This window comes from Phaethon lepturus, unplaced genomic scaffold (genome assembly GCF_000687285.1).
Source record: "Phaethon lepturus isolate BGI_N335 unplaced genomic scaffold, ASM68728v1 scaffold6603, whole genome shotgun sequence".
Classification (NCBI taxonomy): Eukaryota; Metazoa; Chordata; class Aves; order Phaethontiformes; family Phaethontidae; genus Phaethon; species Phaethon lepturus.
In genome coordinates, this window is record NW_010526924.1 from 82,479 (window position 1) to 104,579 (window position 22,101).

General features: G+C 39.1%; 1 protein-coding gene across 1 annotated transcript in view; it reads left to right on the forward strand.

Annotated features, from left to right (window-relative positions):
• PREP (prolyl endopeptidase) overlaps positions 1-22,101 on the forward strand; it is a gene marked incomplete at its 5' end in the record, with an annotated part of 110,376 nt that overhangs the window by 81,600 nt on the left and 6,675 nt on the right. Inside the window, 3 exons of the mRNA XM_010283213.1 lie at positions 10,307-10,443; positions 16,948-17,042; positions 19,977-20,108. Of these exons, the coding sequence (XP_010281515.1) occupies positions 10,307-10,443; positions 16,948-17,042; positions 19,977-20,108 (364 nt within the window). The remainder of the gene's footprint in view (positions 1-10,306; positions 10,444-16,947; positions 17,043-19,976; positions 20,109-22,101) is intronic.

Sequence of the window (22,101 nt, forward strand, 5' to 3'; positions counted from 1 at the left end):
TGGCTTGGCAACTACATCAGCCAATTCCCTCAGGACTCTGGGATGCATCTCATGATGTCCCATAGACTTGTGCATGTTCAGCTTCCTCAGGTGGTCTCGAACCTGATCTTCTCTTTCAGTGGGAGGGACTTTGCTCCTCCAGTTCCCATCTTGCAGTTCCTCCCCTCGAGAGGTGGGGGAAGAGAAGTGAAGACTGCCAGTGAAGACTGAGGCAAAGACTTTGTTGGGTACCTCAGCCTTCTCCTCATTTGTTGTTACCAGTTTGCCAGTCTTGCTCATCAAGAGGGGTGCACTTTCTTTGACCTTCCTTTTCTGGCTGACATACCTGTAGAAGCCCTTCTTATTATTCTTTGCATCCTTTGCCAAGTTCAGCTCTAGCTGCAACCTCATCCTCACACAACTGGGCAGCATCCCTGTACTCATCCCAGGATATGTGTCCCTGCTTCCACTGCCTGTGCATTTCCTTCTTGCCCTTTAGTTTGACCAGCAGGTCTCAACTCAGCCATGCCCACCTCTTGCCCTCCTTTCCTGGTTTCTTACAACTGGGCATCGAGCGCTCTTGCGCTCTATGGAAAGCGTCCTTAAAGATCTGCCAGCTCTGTTCTGCTCTCTTGTCCCCGAGGGAAGTTTCCCAGGGGCTCCTGTTGACTAACTCCTTGAAGACTTGGAATTTTGCTTTCCTAGTTTCCTTTCATAATAAGTTATGAGCAGTTCAGTTTGTATTAGGAAAATAATTTTTACTAAATTGAAATGACGGGTTTTGGAGAATTCAAAGATTTATCTTTTATCACTGTTCTGTGCACAGACAAACCTCTTAAAAATATGTTGGTGTTGCTGGGTGCTTTCAAATAGCATAGTCTCCATTTATACCAAACACCGAAAAAAATGCACTAACAACATGTAAGGCAGAGCTAGAAAGGGTTCTTACTCAGTAGCTTTTTATCGAGACAGGTTTGGTGTTGGTTGGCTGGGGGCGGGGAGTCTGAAATTGTCATTCACTGTAGAAGAGATAGGACAAATTAAACACAAAGTGCCTCGATAAGTATCCAGAGATGCAGTTGTCAAGTTGTGTACGTGGAACACTCATATGAGTGGGATCATTCAATGTAAGATCACAAGTAGTAAAAATTTAAAAATTATGAAATCTTGGCATTCTGAAAGAATGTTTTTTCCGAGGAAATGGAAGGGAGGTAGCAGTTCGACCTCCACCCAGAAACAGTTCAGTCACTAATTATATGAGTTGTTTTCTGTGGGCTTATGTCTGCCTATGATCCAGAACAAATTCATCAGTGTGCAATTTTATTAAGGGTAATCTAGTTTGCATCTTCATTTAGCAGTTGATTTGATTTTATCAACACTGCCCAGAGGTACTGATAGAATATCATCTTTCCTTAGATTAATTATTTCTGCTCTGTCCTTGTGACATCTCCCAGGAAATTTATGGGACAAGGGAAGCCTCCTAGAAATACCATTATTATTCATAGCAACTAGTTTTTCAACTGTGTAGATGAATGATATCAAGAAATAGATTATTTCCTTAGTTCTGGCTTGCTGTACTCAGAGACAGGGAAAAATTCATACATAAATTCTCCTTGACAGCTCCCTGAACTGCTTGCTTTTCAGCCAATTTGTCAATTATTTTTTAAGGTAATAGTGCACAGTGATCACTGCTAACGGCTGAAAATAGACAATACGCAGAAAATCTTCAAAGCATGATGGTAGAATGCCTAAAAGGAACCTATTACTATTAAGAACATCCCTACTTTTTCTTCCACTTATTGGTGTTTTTTGAACTGATAGCACTCACTGAAGTTGACTTGAGCTGATTAGACATTTGAGCTGTTGAGTGTTGCTATTAGCAGTTAAGTTCCTTATGACTGATACAAATTTGTTGAATTTTGCTGTCTTATTCACATTTTGCCCAAGAAAGAAAAGATTGCGGCAAGCAGTCCTTAGTCTTATGGCATAAAACGCCCCCAGTATTACAGGGATGCATCAGCACACTTCGTGGTGTTCCTTTTAAGAAGTACCTTAAAGTCTTGTTATGATGTCTGTCTGGAAATTACACCATCAAGTGAAATTTTTCCTGGGTTGCTGTGTACTGGTTTTGGTTTCATTTTTTCCCTAAATATTGCTACAACAGTGTCACAAAAGCTCATTCTCATCATTCCCTTCTACTTCCTCCTACTCAATAGGTGTATTTGCTTCTAAGATAGCACCCCAGGTATTTTCTAGAACTAGTTTATCCTTGACCATTCTCAAGGGGTTTTTTCTTTTGCTGCCATTTTTGGTTTTTTTAATATGATTGGGGGGGGGGTTAATATGATTGTATTGTAGATTAATATGATTGTAGGGGCACAAACAGGTAACTTTAAATTCAAGCTTAAATCCCAGAAATTAAATTACTTGTAACTATAATTTGAGTGAGAAACTGCACGTGGAAGTGCTTCACAATACTTTTAAATGACCTGTTTATTTCAGTAACTTCTTCAGAATAAATATTCACAGGATGAGTGATCTGGGACTGATTTTGAAACATGCATTGTCCAGTGTAAATGATCTCTCTTTCTTTTCAAACCATAGAGTAGGAATGAAGAATACCAGCTATTTTTTTCAATATTGTATTGAAAAATTCTGTAATGCAGAGTATTTGTAGGTGTTTAGCGATTTATAGCACCTCTGGTTTTGGGTAGCCAGTGTGACATCTATAAACAGGGTATGATTCTCTAAGGAAGAGAGAGCAGAGTGTTCTGAAATTGTCCAGCTATTGAAAGTCATAAATAAAGCTTCTCGGCAATGTAAGTGGAATATGTGGGTCCCGTTGGGGCTTTGACACAAGCTGGGTACGTAACATCACCAGTGTGAAGATTGAAGTTGTTCTGTGCAAGAATTGTTGGATACAGGTTTACAGGTGAAATTTGAGCACCCTGGTCCATGTAGATGCCTCTGCATTAGGGAGAAAAACCAGCAGGGGTTTTGTCATCTTTTTGAATCTTGTGAAAGCTCAACAGCGAAGCAAGTTTTGAGCAAGATGGAATCAGAAACAGAAAAGCTGAATTAGCCAGTTACTGTTTGAGCGAACATATCTCTTTCTCAGTATGTTGAATTAGATGTGTATACCTACCACAGCGTAAAACCGTAAATAAGAATAGTTATTGTGGAATAGCTTGCATGAGGTAAGTTCTTTCCCTTGCTTACTGTCGTGGTTGAACCCCAGCCGGCAACCAAGCCCCACGCAGCCGCTCGCTCACTTCCCCCCGGTGGGGCAGGGGAGAGAATCGGAAGGGTAAAAGTGAGAAAACTCATGGGTTGAGATCGAGGCAATTTAATAGGGAAAGCAAAAGCCGCGCAGATCAGCAAAGCAAAACAAGGAATTCATTCACCACTCCCCATGGGCAGGCAGATGTTCAGCCATCTCCAGGGAAGCAGGGCTGCATCACGCGTAACGGTTACTTGGGAAGACAGACGCCATCACTCCAAACATCCACCCTTCCTTCTTCTTCCCCCCAAGTTTATATTGCTGAGCATGACATCGTACGGTATGGAATATCCCTTTGGTGGGTTGGGGTCAGCTGTCCCGGCTGTGTTCCTTCCCAGCTTCTTGTACACCCCCAGCCTTCTTGCTGGTGGGGTGGTCTGAGAAGCAGAAGAGGCCTTGGCTCTGTGTAAGCACTGCTCAACCATAATGAAAACATCCCTGTGTTATCAACCCTGTTTCCAACACAAATCCAAAACATAGGCCCACAGTAGCTACTATGAAGAAAATTAACTCTATCCCAGCCAAAACCAGCACACTTACCCCATGGTAAGTTGTCTCTACATTTTTATTCTTACAGCATTTTTCATTACAACTTGAACTGACTTCCACCGTGGTAAAGATGAGTGGTGTTTGCTTTCTAATGCCTACACACTACTACAGTGAGTAGTCTCCTGTCAGAGCAGTTTTCTCAATGAATTAAAGCTTAATTTTATGAAAGAAATTGCACTAGCAAGCAGCTGTTACTTACGTTTTTATTTATAACAGTGTGCTACTTCAACTGAGACAGCCCTTTGCTTATCTCATGCTATACTACTTCATAGTAATACATTTCTTGAATGTGTAAGCACAGAGGTAATTCAAGAAAGAGACTGTAACTTTATCCCTGGGACTTTCTTCTGTTTAACATGACTACAATGTGTATTTAATTCAAAAGGTACATATTTTCTATCTGATATCTGGTTTTCTTTAAGGCAAATTGATGAAAGAAAAGGAGTAACTGTACATGGCAGATACTAATTACTCTGCTGCGGGAAGCTCAGAAATCACACTGTAAGGGGCAGAGGATAAATATTTAGAGAAGAGACGAGAAGTCTTTCAGGTTGCAAAAGTGGAGTAGAGGGGTCTCAGTGGATGCCATTTGCCACTAAAGGTTTATGTACAGGGAATGCTGCTTTTTATCTAATCTAGAAAAGTGTGATTTAAAGCAATTTCTGCCATTGATCCTGCAGGATTTCTGAACTTTCGAATGTATTTCTCTCTTGCCTTTCCCTCCCTCCTCCCACCACCCTGTGAGATACCTCCCTGTAGTCGTTTGCAGCTAGGCAGCCAAACTTAGTAAGGAGGCATTTCTTCTAAAAGATCATCTCTTGGCACTTTGCCTCTGTCAGCATGAGGCTGCTTTTTGTCCCAGTGGGTGGGTGGTGAAACAATTTCTTCTAAAAGGTTTCTTGATTATTTTCATAGTGCTTTTGCAGATGTCTATAGTGGGTGTTCTTCTTTCTGGGTTTTACCTGCATGAATTTTTACTGTACTGAGTTACTTTGGCCTGTTTCCAGCTCTGTATTAAGCAAGCTTTGCAACCCATACAGCATTGCTTTGAAGCTAATTTAAGATGCATAAAAAAGATTGATGAGGATTCCCCTCCGAAGAAAGGAAACCTCAGATCTCATGGATTTGCTGTGTAGTGGTAATAGTTCTCTGTTACTTCTCCTGACTTCTTGTTCATCCTATATATAGGAATACAAAAACTGGTGGTTAGTAAGAGCTGCTCTTACAGGTGGCTGTTGGCTGGCTGCCAGCGCTGCCCGTGGGGCCACTGGTGGTCTTATAGTTGGGTCCATGCCACTGGTGCAATAAATAGGACATTTTGCTTGTGATGTGCTATGTAGTCTTTAGCCCCAGACTAGTATCATGTTTTTTGTAAGGTCAGAGGTGATGAGGGATTGAGCGGGCTGTGGGGAGGTGGTGTGCACAGCAGTGCATGGTTCTGTTTGAATCGATGAGATTTCTGCCCTGACATCTCAAGGAGAGGATTTCTCCCTGCCTGCCAATGCTGAAGCGTTCAGACTTGCTGGTGTGAAGGCAGGGTCTTTGCAACTTGCCTTCCTGGAGCACTGAGTAGCAGCTCTGAGGACTTGTCAGTGGGATGTGTTGCTGTATAGCATTGCTCAGCCTCAGATGTCATTATCTCTGTACTTAAATACAGGTTTGAACACCTTGATGCCACCATCTTGTGTAAGAAAACTTTCTTCAGGGACTACTCACTTAAGTATATTCCCCCAGTCATCTTTCAAAGATAGTTGTGTGGGATTTTTAAACCGGTGAGCCTTTCACAAAGCATTTGCGACGTTCGTGAAAATGTCAGTGGCGTTAAGTATGAGTATTACTATGAATTCCTTAATTTCCCAAATCTCAAAACACTTAAACCAACCAAAACTGTTGGTTTAAGTGTGATGAGAAATCTTCATTTCACTTCATTTCACACTTAATGAAGTGAGTATTTTACGTGAAACTGGATGCTTGAAACACAGTTCCAGGGAATAAAACCCGAAGTAGTCGTTCCCTTTGATCGGCTGCTCAACTCAGCCGTGTGTGCTTCACTCATACCTGTGTCTGCTGGGACGCAAGGAGATACTGTGCTCCTCTGGCGCTGCCTGTAACTTCGTGGTGGCCACTCGTGGAATCACAGCAGCCGCATGTGAGGGCAGCCGCTCTTAATCTAGAAGCAGAAGACAATTGCTAAACTTCACAAAACTGCTACATCCTATATTTGTTTCAAATGAAAAGGAATTCCCTCAGTAAAACTATATAGAAGACAATGTAACAAAACTAATTTTAAACACATAGTTGTGGTGTTATTAAACCTAAATTACTGAACATGCATTTTTAATAAGGAGTATTCCAGCATGATTCATGTGCCTTTTTAGTTGCTCTTCATAAAACACTTTGGCATTTTGCACAATGGATGTCAGTCTAATGTCAAGTGTAACTCTTACCTGGTTTTGATCAACCACACAAAGACATGGAAAGACTTGATATCTCTGGTATGTAGTACCTAATCTTGAAAGAGAGGTTGGGAGAGACGTTTTTAGAATCACTAGTGGCTTTCTAAGAATAAGTAGCCTACTGTGACTTAGGGGGTGTTTTCAAGTCCCAAAAGTCAAAGTTTCTTTTCATATGTAAAATTGATGTATTATATGCCCGAAACAATTCTTCCTGAAAAGCCAAACTAATCACTTTTTAATTGGTTTTTAATTCATTTTGCCATTAATGAATGAGTCACAAAAATTATAAAAGGTTTCTAGATGTTCAGATATTGTTCACAGCTTAAAAATACAGGCATTAGACCTGTTTGGATAAGATCTTTTTTTTTATTCTGTGTTTTACAGCAGTATTTCAAAACCTGTGTTAAATCTTACTTTTATAAGGTTAATTTTAAATCTGTACAAGTTTGAGGTGGGTTTTTGGTTAGAAGAATTTTTGGTTTTGTAAAAGTAAGATGGTTTCAGGTGTACATGCAGTTTTTTCCCCAAACAATTGTAATTACATACATCTTTTACTCCATTATATAAACCGAAAACATTTCTGAAAGGGAGAAAAAGTGAAACTGGATACTCATAAATTGCTGAGTTTTTAATTTTTAAAAATGGAAGCTTCTATTCAATTTCAGTACTTTTAGGTATTTTTACTTATGTGGCACAATGCGAGTATTCAGGCAGATTAGATTTTATTTCTTTATTTGTTGTGGTGATTGTATCACTTCCTTTAATATTCAAAGATACCGATTTCATATTTACTCACAAGAGAAGTACATAGTGGATGATTGCCAAAATTATCTTTAGTTCTGTGTGTAAGTCTCAATGTCTGGCTATATTATCTTGATGGACAAATGAAAGAAAAACTTTGTCTTCAACCTCTCTTTCAACTACTTTCAGTTTTGCCTCCTGGTGACTTGAGATGGAGAGAACGCTTCTTGTGTCTGCAGTGCTGGCTAATTGTTCCCTCTTCCCAAAGTGAAGATTCACCTAACATAAATATTGCACATTTAAAGCAAGTAATAATTAGGAGGACAGAGACCTCTCCAGAAGTGAATGTACAGAACTTTTTTATCCCACTTAATTCCTAAGTAAATTTACACATCCTATCACACAGCCATTAACTGTATTTACTTGTAAAACTTACTCTGTAAACTGTTTTGGAAGTAAACTTGCGTTGTCTTTTTTGGGTGAAAATGGAGTGTAAATGGCTTTTAAAATGTTAAGTTAAAAAAAAAAACACCAGACAAAAAACACCACTCTATAAATATCTATGTATGTACTAAAGAAGAATAGCTAAGGTTGTTGTCTGTGTAGCTTATATAGCTTATAAACTTCAGGTAGTTTATAGTAGTGAGTGATTGTGTGAACAGTGTTGCTTTCTCCCTGGGTCATAATAAGAAGAATAGGGGCTATAAATTTACGCCACAGGTTCCGTCATCTGAATTGAAAGCGATTCTTTCTGGCACCAAGTCTCCTCTGCTGTGTGATGGACCGGGACGTTGGTGTGAGCTGAAGTGAGCTACAGCTATTTGAGAGCTGCTGTACTGCCCCAGCGGTATGCTCCTAGAAGGAGTGCCCTGTCGACCACACAGCATTGCTGGTGCATTCCTAGAGGCTGAAAATATTTATTTTTGGCATGTCTCTCCTTGAATGGTGAGTTTCAGCATGCATAATAATACGTCTGAAGCATTGTTCTCCATCCTTTTCCCTCCAAAATCAGTTTGCTAATTTATCCTTTTCTTATATGTGCTAATGGCTTTAGTAACGTGAGTCTTTATTTGAAAAGATATGAGCAATGAGTAATATAATGTGACCAGTAAAAGTGGATCACTCCTATCTGTGATAAAGCAGAAAACGGTAGTAGCCTTTTATGAGCATTTACTCCTGTAAAAGCTGACAGCTTCTAAAATTAGGCCTGAAATACCATCTTGGGAAATTCTTCTTTTTAGGGCTTGCCCTTTCCAGGTTACCTTAATCTTTGAGATAGAAGCACGTCCCTTTATTGGTTACATGAATAAACCATTGGACTTGCTTCAGAGATAACACCTAATTTAAAGGTGAGATTGAATCAGTTGTTGAAAATAGTCTATTTGGAGAAGCTTAAATAGCTCCACATAACTCGGCGTCTCACTGAATTGATTTCTACCCCTCTCTCGTTTGTTCATCTTGGAGGGAGAGGTAATCATTATTTTAGCAAAGATAGGAGTGAAAACTCTTAAATTGCAAATGTCACCTTGACACACATTTTCTTTTTGTTGAGTTTTCATTTAATGGTATGTTGCTTAATCTTAACTGATGATGATGAAAGCCTTACCAAAGTCAGTTTTCAGACAGTTGTTTAAAAAAAAAAAAAAGCCCCTTGTTCAGAAAGAAGCAGTAAAATTAGTGGCATCCTTTAATCATCAGGAAAGCACTAGCCAACAGCAGTAAGTGGCTGGAAACGTAGGAGGGCCAGGTGCTCACTTCATGTGAATTGCCAGCAACAAGTGGAGTTGATGGATGGCATTTTAGAGAGGAGTCTCTCTGGAAATGCTCATCACAAGCCTCAGCAGTTCTGTCAATCAGATATTTTATTTGTTTATAGTGTTCAGCTAAATACTTAAAATGAAAATCCTTTGTATTCTACTGCAGTGAGTTCTGATGAGCGCTTTGTCAGTAAAGATATAGTCGTGGCAGTAGTTGGAAACAGTGATTTCATCTGTGTAAAAATGCCTTCAGGCTTTTGTTCTGAATTTTTCTATCTCCTGGGAGCTGTGAAATACTGAATTTTATCTGGAATATGTCTACAGGTTTTGGTGAAGCCTTCAGAGATAGATGTGGTTTCATTTGAAATTTTTTGCATTTCCTTAGCAATGATTAAAATGAAATGTGATTATTTTGTTTTCAACATGCCACGTGGATTTACATGTTTCACATTACAAGCAATGCTCAGAATAAATGTGTTGCACAGGTTCATATTACAGTTGGGGTTCATGTGTTATAAAAATAGAGCCTGTTGATCGTGTGCTTTGTAAATAGGTCTATTTCCTCTAAAAACACAAAAGTTGTAAACATGCAACAAAATATTCAGAATGTCATTCTACATTTACTACTTCTTTTTTCTCATTAGACTAGAAGCTGCAAATAATGATGCTAAAACCAAAGCAATGAAAAGTAGTCAATCAGAACTTTACAACAAGCAGTAAACTCCATTCACACCCACGTGGTTTCACTTGACTGGCAAACTAAGACGTTGCATCCTAAATTAGAGCATGCAGGCAGGTACATGCATCAAAACAGCAAGATATGGGAACTGTGTTAAGAAATTGCAATCTGTGTTTGTGTACATGGAATTCAACTTCTAAGTTCACACAGTGCTGTGGCAGAAAGACATATGAAAGCATGTGCTACGGGAATACTTGGTGCTTGATTTCCTGAAAGCCAGCAGGTAGTTCAGTTGTCTTGCTGGATGGGTTTGGAGGTTCTGCAGCATTAGGGCTCCTGCTTCTAGCTGCTAGGTAGTGCCTGAAAATGCACCAAGCGCTAAGCAAGTTTCTGTCATGGCTTATGTTACCATCCTGATGAGGTGAAGTGGTCATTGAGACAAGTTGGAAAGACTGGGCAGCGTTTAGTCCGCTTTTGCTGGATACAGACTTGCTTTGGTGAATTCATGCTGCATGTACAAGTGTTGAGTAGTCAGCTTTTTGCTGTTTTCACAAGGCTTAGGAAGAAACAGCATTTTCAGCTATCCAAAGTTTACTCTCTTGAATCTAATCTGCTGTGTGGAGTGACACCATCAAGAAATGTTAATAATGCCAGTGTATTAATATTAAAGCCAAAATGCTGTGACTTTTTAGATATCTTTGGCCTTCTGCTTGTGATTAAATGAATGTTTTTACAAGTAAAGACTGATGCATCAACTGATACAAAGGAATTCTCTGTGATTTCAGTGGTACAAGACAAGATCTTCAGAGAGTTTTACAGATCTATTTGGTAGTAACATAGCGCTCTGTTCTTTTTCTCGTCTTAGGTTTTCTACCCTAGCAAAGATGGTACTAAGATCCCAATGTTTATTATTCACAAGAAAGGAATTAAATTGGATGGTTCTCATCCTGCCTTCTTGTATGGCTATGGAGGCTTCAACATATCAATTACACCGAGCTACAGGTAAGCAGGGCAATTTTTACCTTCTTCTGAAGTATCTGGCATTAACAACCGTCAGAGACTGAGGGCAGGGTATACTATGGATCTGACAGAGTAATGCGTTTCAGGTCGCTGAGAAGCAAGATGGGGGACATAAGGACTGCACATCAGTGTCCAGGCATCATTTGTCTGCTTCTTCAGTTCTGAATGCAAGGATTTGCTTGCTCAGGATTTGAATGCTCAGGGGTCTGGAGCACAAGTCTTATGAGGAGCAGCTGAGGGAACTGGGGTTGTTTAATCTGGAGAAGAGGAGGCTGAGGGGAGACCTTATCGCTCTCTACAACTACCTGAAAGGGAGTTGTGGCAACGTGGGTGTTGGTCTCTTCTCCCAAGTAACTAGTGATAGGATGAGAGGAAATGGCCTCAAGTTGCGCCAGGGGAGATTTAGACTAGATATTAGGAGAAATTTCTTCACCAAGAGGGTGGTCAAGCATTGGAACAGGCTGCCCAGAGAGGTGGTGGAGTCACCGTCTCTGGAAGTGTTCAAAAAACATGTGGATGTGGCGCTTTAGGACATGGTTTAGGGGACACGGTGGCACTGGATTAATGGTTGGACTTGATGATCTTGAAGGTCCTTTCCAACCTTAGTGATTCTGTGATTGCCCAAGGTCACAAAAAAAATCTATGTCAGAGAAGTGCTGTGCTCTTCTGAGGTTTACAGCAGGAACCCTGTCCTTTGGGTTACACCTTAAGCTCCTCCTGCTTTGTCACTGAGCTCAACAGAAAAACATATGGACATATTACATTAAGCAAGGATTTGAGCCCTTTGCTGAACTTATAATGTAGGAATTTTTTTTTTCAACTTATACAATTACCTATGTCCAAATATTATAGCAAATAGAATATTTGTTTAAATTAATGTAAATTACTGAAATTTAGCTGTATTTTTGTATTATACTTTTGAGGAGAAGTAAAATCCTGCTGTGTTCCCATATAAGCCAGAAAGAGGAAAGATGATTCTGTCTTGATGCATATGACACAGGCTCTGCATATGCAAAGCAATGCATTATAAACCAAAAATGCTGTGTGAAAAACAGGATTTGTAGCCCTCAAAAGCCATAAGCTTTATTGAATTGATGATCTCTTTAAAGAAAAGGCTTCTTTCTTCAGCAAGGGAATTTGAATAGACTTACCAAGAGGCAGTGATTGTCTGTAATATGTAAGAAATGCTCCTAGGCAAGGCAGGGGAAAACAGAAATGCAAAGGACTGAATGGAGAGCAGTTTTTCAGATAGTAGAAGACCAGCTCACTAACAAAAAAATAACCTATTGTGAAACCATCCTATTAAGTTCAGGTGCTACCAGTTTTGCTGTAGAGTCAACACACTTCAAGAAGTCCTTTGTAGTGCTCGCTCTTCCAGGTCACTGTGATTGTATTTCGAAATAGCGTTTACAGTTTCTTGTCCTTTCTAGAAAATACCTTGTCTACCAATGGACCTTCCATCTTGTGTTCTATGATTATTTGAAAGTTTTTTATCTGCCTTGTAAAGCTACATTTTTAATTTCCTTTGGCTTTTGAGAGACACAATGATATAACTAGAGTAGTTTTTAAATTCCTTTTTAGATTAGGCTTAAGCATTGATTTATTACAATTTATGGTAGATGCCAAAAACTGTGATAAAACTAAATAAATGTTTTCTTCTTTAAAGTAAATATTATGTATCTATTGAACTAAGATAAAATTTCACGTACTACAGAGCTGACACAAGCTGGCTGCTAGCAAAAAGGAGAAGGTAGTGTCTCCTTCCACCTCCCATCCATTAGCCCTGGTGCTGGCTGCAACCTTTGCTAAGCTGATTTACCTCACAAGAATGGCAGAAAACCATCCCAACAAAAAGGAGTGGGTGGTTTTCTGCCATTTTGGAAAGTTAAAAATTGATTCTTCTAAGAGTCTAGCAAATGGCAGCAGGCAACAGGAAGGTGCAGCTGACAGTCAGAAAAGAGGAAGATGGGAGCAGTGACCTATGTCTTCCTAAACCCTATGAAACCTTTATTATGCCATTTATAAAATAAGAATATGAATCTGTAACAGTCCCGTAAAAGTAAACGCACAGAGAATTATCTGCTATCTCCAGATCAAAATACATTATCTCACTGACAATGTAAATGAAACATGATTGGCAGACCTCCCTCCTCATTTTCTCCCTGCAATATCAGTGCATCCCTTCTCAGCCTTTCTCATTCTAAAATAAAAATAATAAAGGCCAAAGCCTTCAAATGCAACTTTGTGGTTAATAACCTGAGAACTGGGTACTCTGTGAGGAAATGTGTTCCAAAAGTAGGCAGGCAAGATCAGGGAAAGGAAATGGTAATAGAGAATTTACACCAGAAAGGCAGGACATCCAGCTCCCCCTTTACCTGGCAGATTCAAGTACCATTTGACTACATCCCTGTTACTACATACTGCGGTATTCCACAAGGACTTCCCAGGTCCAAGTGCTCCAGCCACAGCCCAACACCATGCTTTGGTCATTTTTTTGTAGATGACCACAGGCACAAGTGCTAGAAAGCAGCTACAGGATGGTCAAGGCTGAGGCTTGACACATAGTTCACTTGATCCTGAGCTGAGACGTAGCTATGGATATGCAACCAAGTAGTAGGCTACTTACCTGTAAACAAACAAATAAACAAAAGAGTTCCCGGATGAATATTCCTGATTTCTAATTTGAACTTAAGGCTCTTGTAATTTTCACAGAGCACTCCTTTTCAGTGGTTCATTTCTGTCCTGTATTTCTTCAAGGTAGTACAATGTTTTCTCACTGGTATTTCACACCCGTTAACGTGAGCCAGCTCTCTGGATTGGGGGGTTTATTTCTGCTTAATTCAGAAAGTGACATCGCTCTTCATTTTTTCTCCAGCACAAAAAATGAAAGTAAAATCTTTTTCACTGAAAGCAATAGAAACAACCAACAGGTTAGAGGATCCAGAAATAACAATGAGAATGATAGGCCAAAGTCATTAAGTCAGTTACAGTAGTGGTTTATTTTTTAGTGCAAGCATGCATCTTTTATATGCTCCTCTGGACTGAAGAGCTGCATTTGGTAGCATTTCGAGCACGGTGCCCACTAGACACTCTTGTTAATTATACAGCCTGCATGGCGAGTGCAAGTGAAAGCTGATGGAAGTGAGACCAGTGGCTTGGCAGAGCTGCTGGGGAAACGCTGTCGCACACTCACCATTAATGCTTCACGTTCAGCTAATTACCCTGCAGGAACTAGCGTGTTTCCCTTCGCTGTTCAGTGTGTGCCAATGTGGGTACAGGAGAAGCAATTTCTAGTCCATCAGGGAATAGGTCTGACTGTGAAGCAGACTGTGAAATTGCATTTCACTCCTACACGGCCAGGTTGTACCAAGCCTTTAAGCAAAGAGGTGGTGCAGGGAGAGACTGTAAGCCCACAGAAAGGTCAGGCAACATAACAGCCACCAGTGCAGAGTGCAAGATTACTCTTTTCAGGTAACTTCCTTACCACTCCTGTTCCACAAAAGCCAAGAAAGCAACCAAGTTCAGTGACTCAGGATGTTTTTTTCCCATTACCAGTGCACTAGCCTGCATTTCTCTCAAGAGGAAAGCTGCAGCTGTCAGCTGTAATACCTGATGACAGATCAGTAATTCTGGGAAGGCATGCTTGCTCCTCGAAGCACAGCTCCTTGCGTGCAAAAAAGCAATACCTGTTTTCTGATTTGTGTGTTATGCTCCTTAAGAAAAGAGTGAGAGGGTCAGGAAGGAGCTCTCCAGGGAGAAGAACTCTCCTCCCTCCACTGTCTCCTGCCTGACTCTGTTACGCTCTTCTTTACTCTTTCTTTATCCTGCTCCCAAGGGGAGAAGGAAAAGCAGGGCTGATGAGAAAAAGGCTACAGAGACTGTTAGGAAGAGCAGGGAGCCAGGCTTTCCTGTGCAGAATGAGACATTTCGTAGGCATTTAGGGTGACTGGGCAGTTTGCTGTGACTCAGACACCAAGTTGACTTGAAATCAAATCTGGAAGCAAGAACCCACCTGGAAGAACACAGGAGGCAGTAGCAGGGTTGTGTATGAAAGGGTTTGCTGACTGATCACTTGGAATTTTCACTTTTTTAAAAAGGTTAGTGAGTCCCAATGATATATTAATAAAACCTGTTTCCTTGAATTTAAAAGACACTTTGAGAAAGTTTGTTTCAAGCTCTAGGCACATCTTCCTCAAAGTATTGGTCAAGTTAGGGTCCTGACTCATTTTACTACTGACCATACTGGAATGGCTATTAATTCATAGTCATTGGCAGTGACATTACTAGATGTATATGTTGAGGTATATGGGGTAATGTTTTCAGAAGTGCCTAAATCCCAGTAGTATTGCCGAGAGTGAGCACAGATTTACTAAGCCTTACTTATAATTCGTGCAATATAATGATTGTTACCAAACTCTGGACTTTATCCCATTGAGGGTCTGTGCGGCAGGAAAGTTGCTTTCTTGCAAGAAATGGGGACTAGCTTCCTATAATATGAGTACTGCATATCCTGTGAGATCTTAAGTCACTTAGACCCCTCCAAAAATTATTATCAAGGTACCATCTCTGTTAGAGGAGTTCATGGACAGGATAGGAGCACTCAATAGTTTGGTTTTGCATTGCTCACAGATTCTTTGCTGGTTAAATATGCTGATCCCTCGGATGGGCACAGTTTCTTTCAGCAGATGGAAAAAGATGGACTCTGTTTGGGAATTTTTTAATTTTTAAATATTCTCAGGTGATATATTTGGTTAGCAAACTCATGCCTTACCTGCAATTCTTATACTTGCTACCTTTGATTTCTAGGAGATCAAGTAAGTTTGGACCAAAAAGTTTGTATTGATTTTGTTTGGTACAGAGACAGGGAAAAGAAGTGCAGAGTATTCTGTGAGGTTTTGTGGCTCTAACATGCCAAAAATCAAGAAGCCACAATCTCATTAGGCAACCTGCTGTCAGGCTACTCCACATTAGTTGTGTAGCAGCCTGTCGAAATTAGGCATCCTGGAGCTTGACAGAATAATACTCTCTGACCTTTGCAGTGTGCTTACAGAACATCAATCTTGCATCTGATCAGCATGTCACAGCAACCTAAGGAAAATACAATTCACAGTGATGGACTTCAGAATTGATTTTACAGAAGTAGAGATAATTCATGCCTCCTGAGCCATCTGATGGCCACAGATAACCAGCCTAGGTGGAAAGTTTTTCCTTTGAAGGGTTATGAAAATACAGAAATCTCTTATCAGTCATCCTTCTGTTTTTTTTTTTTTCCCCCCTTAATCTTTGGTATATGCTCTCAAGAACAAGCGACAGTACATAGATAATTGTTTTGGCAGGTATGATACTATGTCCACATGAGAGACACTGTAGGACTACCATCTTTCAAGACATTTCTGATAAGCAGCAGGGGGACTTAAGGGTAAAAGGCCCAGTCCTTGCTCTTGTGGTTGAATAGGATTAATTTCTGAAGGCAGTGGTTTCTTGCATGAACAAAGATTTCAAGTAAATAAGAAATTTAAACCTACTAGAGGGAAAAAAAGACTTGTTGGGATTAAACTGTAATATTTTACTGGTCTCCTTGGCATATGTGTGGTGTGCCATCTGGAGCTTCGACTATGTTAAGCTACTGCGTCAACAGATCAGAATTCTATTTCTCTTCTTGATTGTTAAATATAATTTAAATTACTTCAATCCATTTTCAAAAGATAGCAATAGCTTTGGTACCTTTTCAATTTGACATTTAAAAAAAAAGTTACTTTAGCTTTCAGTCAGGTTCTAGAGATACTAAGGAAGGCAGAACTTGTAATTTTGTTTTTTGTTTTTTGTTTTGTATTTAGCAATGCAAGTGGAAAATAAATAAGAAAGGTATTGGCCAGAACTTGACTGCAGACCCTGGCACAAAACAATGGCAGAAGCAGAGTTTTTCTTTGCAAACACAGTTTTATTAAGGTCAAAAAAAAAAAAAAGTTAAGCAAAAGATGAAAATACCTGCTTATAAACAAAGACCAAGTGCTGATCTTAAGTCTTAATTCTTTGTTTTCTTCATTTGGGCTGAACTTTCCCTTCCTCTCTGAAAAAGCACAGAGCCCACAAAAGAGAAACACTTCAGAAAGCCACGTGAGTCCAGTGGTACTGCATAGCTTTAGTCCCAGCACTGAAGGCTTTGAAGATGATAAAAAAATGGTGATGTGTTCTGGGGGGTTCTTCTGTTAGGCAGAACCACTGGCCACTCTCCTCTGAAGTGCAGCACTAAAGAATGAAGAGACCAGCACTGGTTGCTCTCCAGAGGCTGCAGCATGTTTCATTTCCATGGATAACCATTGAAAAAAAGCCCGGCTACTGAGGTTTGCCATCAAGGGGGACTTCATTCACAGTTTCATCACCGATATTGGGGGAGATCTTTCCCTCAAAGTATTTTTGTAAAAGTGATAGGGATATAAGCAGTTGGAAATGAAAAAATAATTCTCTATCTATTTGCTTTTTCAGTGTGTCAAGACTTATTTTTGTGCGACACCTAGGGGGTGTTCTAGCGGTGGCGAACATCAGGGGCGGTGGTGAATATGGAGAGACCTGGCACAAAGGTAAATCAGTCCAAGTAAAGTAGCAAAACTGCAGGCTTACCAATGAAAATGACAACATCTTCTCTCGCTCCCTCTTCCATACTCACATCTCCTTTTGCCTTTTACCTATTCTGTAGAAAAGTACATTTTTTCCTTCCTGACATGTGAGATCTGTATGACATGCAGTGTTATCTGATGGTTTTCGATGGAATGTTTTAATTTTTGTAGGCTACTTAAAAATAGTTTTGCAAGAAAATTATTGTGGGTTTGTTTTTTTTTTAAGTAAAATCAAGTCTTTAGGCTTAAGGATTTGCAAATGCAGCTATTTATCTTGAAATGATTTTCCAAAAAATGTCTGTCAGTATTGCAGGAGACTGGTCTTGCTTTCATGTACTCCTTTAATTATTTGCAGGTGCAAATAATTCTAGATCTCCAAGACAACAGCACTGACTCTCCTGGTATCACACAGACAAAAAAAAAAAAAACACCCACAAAAAAAACCCCCAAACATTTGCAGAACCTTGCAGAAGGTGTGAACTTTTGAGTTCTGAATGTGACTCTTCCAGATTTTTTTTGCATAATTTATGAATAGACCCCTTTTTTAATACTTAGTGAATGTGATTGAAGTTCATATGAAAACAACCAGTTCCACAAGTGCAGCGACGTGCCATCCCCTCCACACTCTCTTAGGGGCATCCAATTTCTTGTAGTCAGGCATTTGACCTTTTGGGGTTTTTTAAGTTGGTATTTATGCTGCAGGGAAACCAAGTCATTCACTACAAAACCCTGTCAATATCTTTTCTCCTTTTCTTAGTACCTTTGATGTATTTCTCTCCATGTTTTTCCCATCCAATCCTTGTTTTAATCTTTTGATTGTCTTTGTCAACTTGCTTTGTTGTTGACAACTTTCTGCATCCTTTCACCAGAGGAAAACACTGGACAAAGTCCTACTCATCTATGTAACATACCCATCATTATTTCATGGTGATGCCGTGTTCACATCTCAAGAATCTGGTGGATAAGTTGCTGGAGATGTTGTCAGCAAGGCAAATGCACCGAAACAGCAGTGTTTACGATGCAGCGGTTTGCAATGGGAGTAATCCATAATAACTTTTTATCAAACAAAATGGTATTTCCATATCATTATGTGTTGGTTTTACCATTTCACCTGCAGTAACTTTTTATCTGAGTCATTTCCTCACAATTGAGTTAAATAGGTAATGGTTTCATAAATAGAAGCTATATATGCTTGCAGATACAGGATATTATTGCTAAAGATGAAGTATCCTTCATTAATTTTAATTTGACAATTTGTTTGTAATAGGTTTTAATAAAATTTCTCTTAATATGTTAATGCTTCTTTGGTCCACCTATTTCCTGCTTAATTTGACACAATTTTTTTTGCAGTTGCATAATAAGATATGTAGCTGTTCTTTGTTAATTCTAGAAGCAACTACAGAAGTCTGTTTCCTTAGGTTTAATTGTATAAATAGGATTCTGACCTTACACCAGACCAGAACTTTGAGCAAAGACTAAGATTTATTTCTCCTTTATTGCCACACAGTTGAAGATGTTTTTGTTGTCCCAGTACGTCTCTCTTCAATGGTCTTGTTAATATGAGAATGATGTGTATTTGTTAAAAAATTAAAAATTTACTGGTCCCAGTTCTAAAAGATCTGTATGACTAAATGTCAGAGTTACCTTACCAAACTTTTCCAGAATAGAAATGAAGTATCCAGTGTAAACTGGGTGTCTAGGATCACTGGACGGACAATGGAGATAAAGACACACCTCCAGATTATAGCTCATCTCACTTACTTTAGGGTAGAATTAATTGTCCTGGAGGTTCCTGGACCATAGTGGGAACCTTAGGCAATTAGCTTAGAATAAGTATCCAGCTTTTAAACAAAGTAGAAGGAAGTGGATTTCCACTTCTGCATTCACTGAGCTCCTCTTACTTGGCTGGACCACAGCCTTTGCTATAGGAATATGAGGATTTTCTTCCTAGTTCCCATTATCTTACTAGCATTTAATTGCCTGAAAGAACATACCAGGTCTTAAGGTAGAATAACCTTTGAAGAGAAGCCAGTTTCAATCTCTTGCCAAACAAGCATCTGAAGCAGTAAGATTATGAGATTTGGTCAACTGCAAGTTCTCTGAGTTGATATTCTTCTGTTCAAATAGTTGAAAGATTGTAGGGCAAAACCATCCTTTTCATTCTCTGTCCCACCCTGCATAATTTTTTGTTTTGAGAACTGGAAGTCTTACCAATGTCATCTGGACCTACATTTTTCAGTCATGATTTATTCCTCGTATATCTGATCATGTTTGGAATTTTGTTCAACAGGATGGCAGTATCTTAAGCATTTCCATATTTATAGTCAATTAATAAAATTTCAAACCAAGATGCAACTCTGAAGTCCCTTTTTGACCATACGTGTATATCATCTGACTTGAAAACAGTTAATGGAAAAAAAAGTAAATTACTAACCACATACTCTATGTCCAGGAAATTGGAAGTGCTTATTTTTTATAGCTTATTTTATAAGTTGAAGCTGTATTGCCTTAAGAAACTGTCACTGAGTTTAATGCTGTTAAAGTCCCATTAGATCAAACCTCAAGTGGATTGGTTGTGGTCATTTTGTATATATTTTGCAATATAAAGCTTTTAGCTTTAATTTTACTGGTTGGGAACTCAAGCAGGCACTCATTCCATGGTATAGGTATGTATTATTCAGAGTTTCTGAAAGCATTAGAGATATCGACAGAACTATCTTATACCCTTTCTGTGTTGAAAGAATCTTTCATTTTTGCTGTCTTTCTGATCTGCATCAGTTACTAAAATGTTCATGAAACTGGAATTGTTCCCAGGTATTTTTGCACACATGTTTTTCTGAAGAGATGGTATCAAATGGATTTTATGGCATCAACTGATTTGTTTTGTTTGTGTGCTAGGTGGTATCTTGGCCAACAAACAAAATTGCTTTGATGACTTTCAGTGTGCTGCCAAATACCTCATCAAGGAAGGCTACACATCCCCAAAGAAGTTGACTATTAATGGAGGCTCAAATGGGGGCCTCTTAGTTGGTAAGCATTGTTCATATATTTCCTGTGTTTGGTGCTGGGTTTATCAAAATAACAAGACAAAAACTGAGAGATCTGCTTTTCAAAAGTTGCCAGAATGTCAATGCATTAATATATACCAGGTGTTAAATATATACAATTGTACTTCATTTGCTGTTTGCGTAGGACATCAAGATTCCACAGCCTCTAGCAAAGGCTGCCTATTAAAAGCCATACTTAAAATTACTGTCTTCTATAGTAGAGCTAACCCACTGGTAGAATCACACAGTAAGTAAGAATGCTTTAAAAAGCATTTGAGTTTTGATTTCTCTTTAAGGATAACCATAAAAAAATAATTGCTGAATAACCAGAAATCTGTTAATGTAGCATCAGGAAACTTGGTGTGGTCTGTAGCATAAGCCAGAATCCCAGGTCCTGCAGTCCTTCATCAGAGTTTCTCGTTCACTCTTTCTGTAGTCTTACATTCTTGTTCTTAGAGGGCAAATGAGAACATGACAGTTCCACTTTTGAAACCTTTGTACAGGGACATGTAACAATTTGACTCTTACTTTCACTGTGTAGTTAAAACTTGACCACAAACAAAATCATGAATGCCTCTGGTGAGAAACGTAAAATACAAGTACAGCTACTTGAAAAAGTCATGAGCTTTTGAGGGACTGTGTAAATGTAGCACTTCGTTACAAATGCATCTCGATCACATATAATTCACTGCTGTGTTCTTCAATTCAAAGAAATTAATAGCCTCCTCTTAAACAGAAAAGCTTGTCACAAAAAGGTCTCATAGTCGAAGCAGTATTTAAAGAGCTACAAAATCTATTTCTCATTAAACCCCTGTATCTGAAAGTAGTAGAAGAAATAGGGAGGTGTTTTTGTTCAATTTTGAAACGAGAAGGAAACACAAATTAATAGTATTGGGGTTTGTTTGTATTTTTTTAAACAGCATGAAAGGCATGTGACAGTATGACAGAGTTGAGCTACTCATGTGAGAAGAAAGGAAAAGAATTCAAGTTCATAAACCACTGATTTATAGAAAATGAGCAGATTACTAGGCCCACTCTTCATTTGCTCTTCTTTTTATATTCCTCCCTCCTTATCTGCTGCTGAATACTGGCTCTATTGATTTTATTTTATTTTTCAGTGAAGTAGTATCCAGCATAAGAAACAAATCTTTGGTCTAAGCCATCTTGGCTGTTCCTGAATTCTTATTTTTAAAAAAGCAGTTTTAAACATAAATAACAAGTACGTGTAAAGCTATATTTTTGCTTTCTGCTTATATGCTTCTCAGTTATAGGTGGCAGGAGATGTTTGTGCATTGTAAATAAGAGCACCAATAGGAATGGATTAATATGGTAAAGGATTTAAAGGGTTTGCACACCACTGGGAGTCAGTTTTATGTGAAAGTAAATAAATATTTGGAAATGCAGTTAAACTTTCAACATGTAACATAGCTTCTGAAAATACTATTTTATGGTTATGTGGACTTCAGTTTCAGCCAGGATGAGATTCATCCTACCCAGCTGGAGTCATCAAAAACCCTGTATTTCTGGCTGAAGAAGTCAGCTGGGCTCCTTGTTTAGGTAAGGGTAAGCGAGTGACATCTGCAGAGTGTACCTCATTCCAGTAGGAGACAGGCGTTAGGAATGTAGACCTCCCTGCTCTGAAAAATCTGTTGCTAGAAACCTTCCCTTGCACTTGCAGATGGATTACAATCCAGCTGGATTTCCATGCTTTTGATGAGCCAGATAGGGATTTTCCTTGACTGGGTAGAATTAGGTGAATTTAGGAAATTCTTGTAAGTGCTTTTTCATCAAAGCAGAACTAAATTTTGCAATAGCTGTTCACGCAACGCTAGAGAGCATAACTCATACTTTAGGTGCAAGGACCCACTGCCAGCTTTTCTCAGTTCTCATTTATTAAAGAAAAAACTGACGAGAAGATTATTGTCACTCTTCCAAAATACGGTTTCCTTTTAGTCTGACTAACAGGAGGTGTCTCT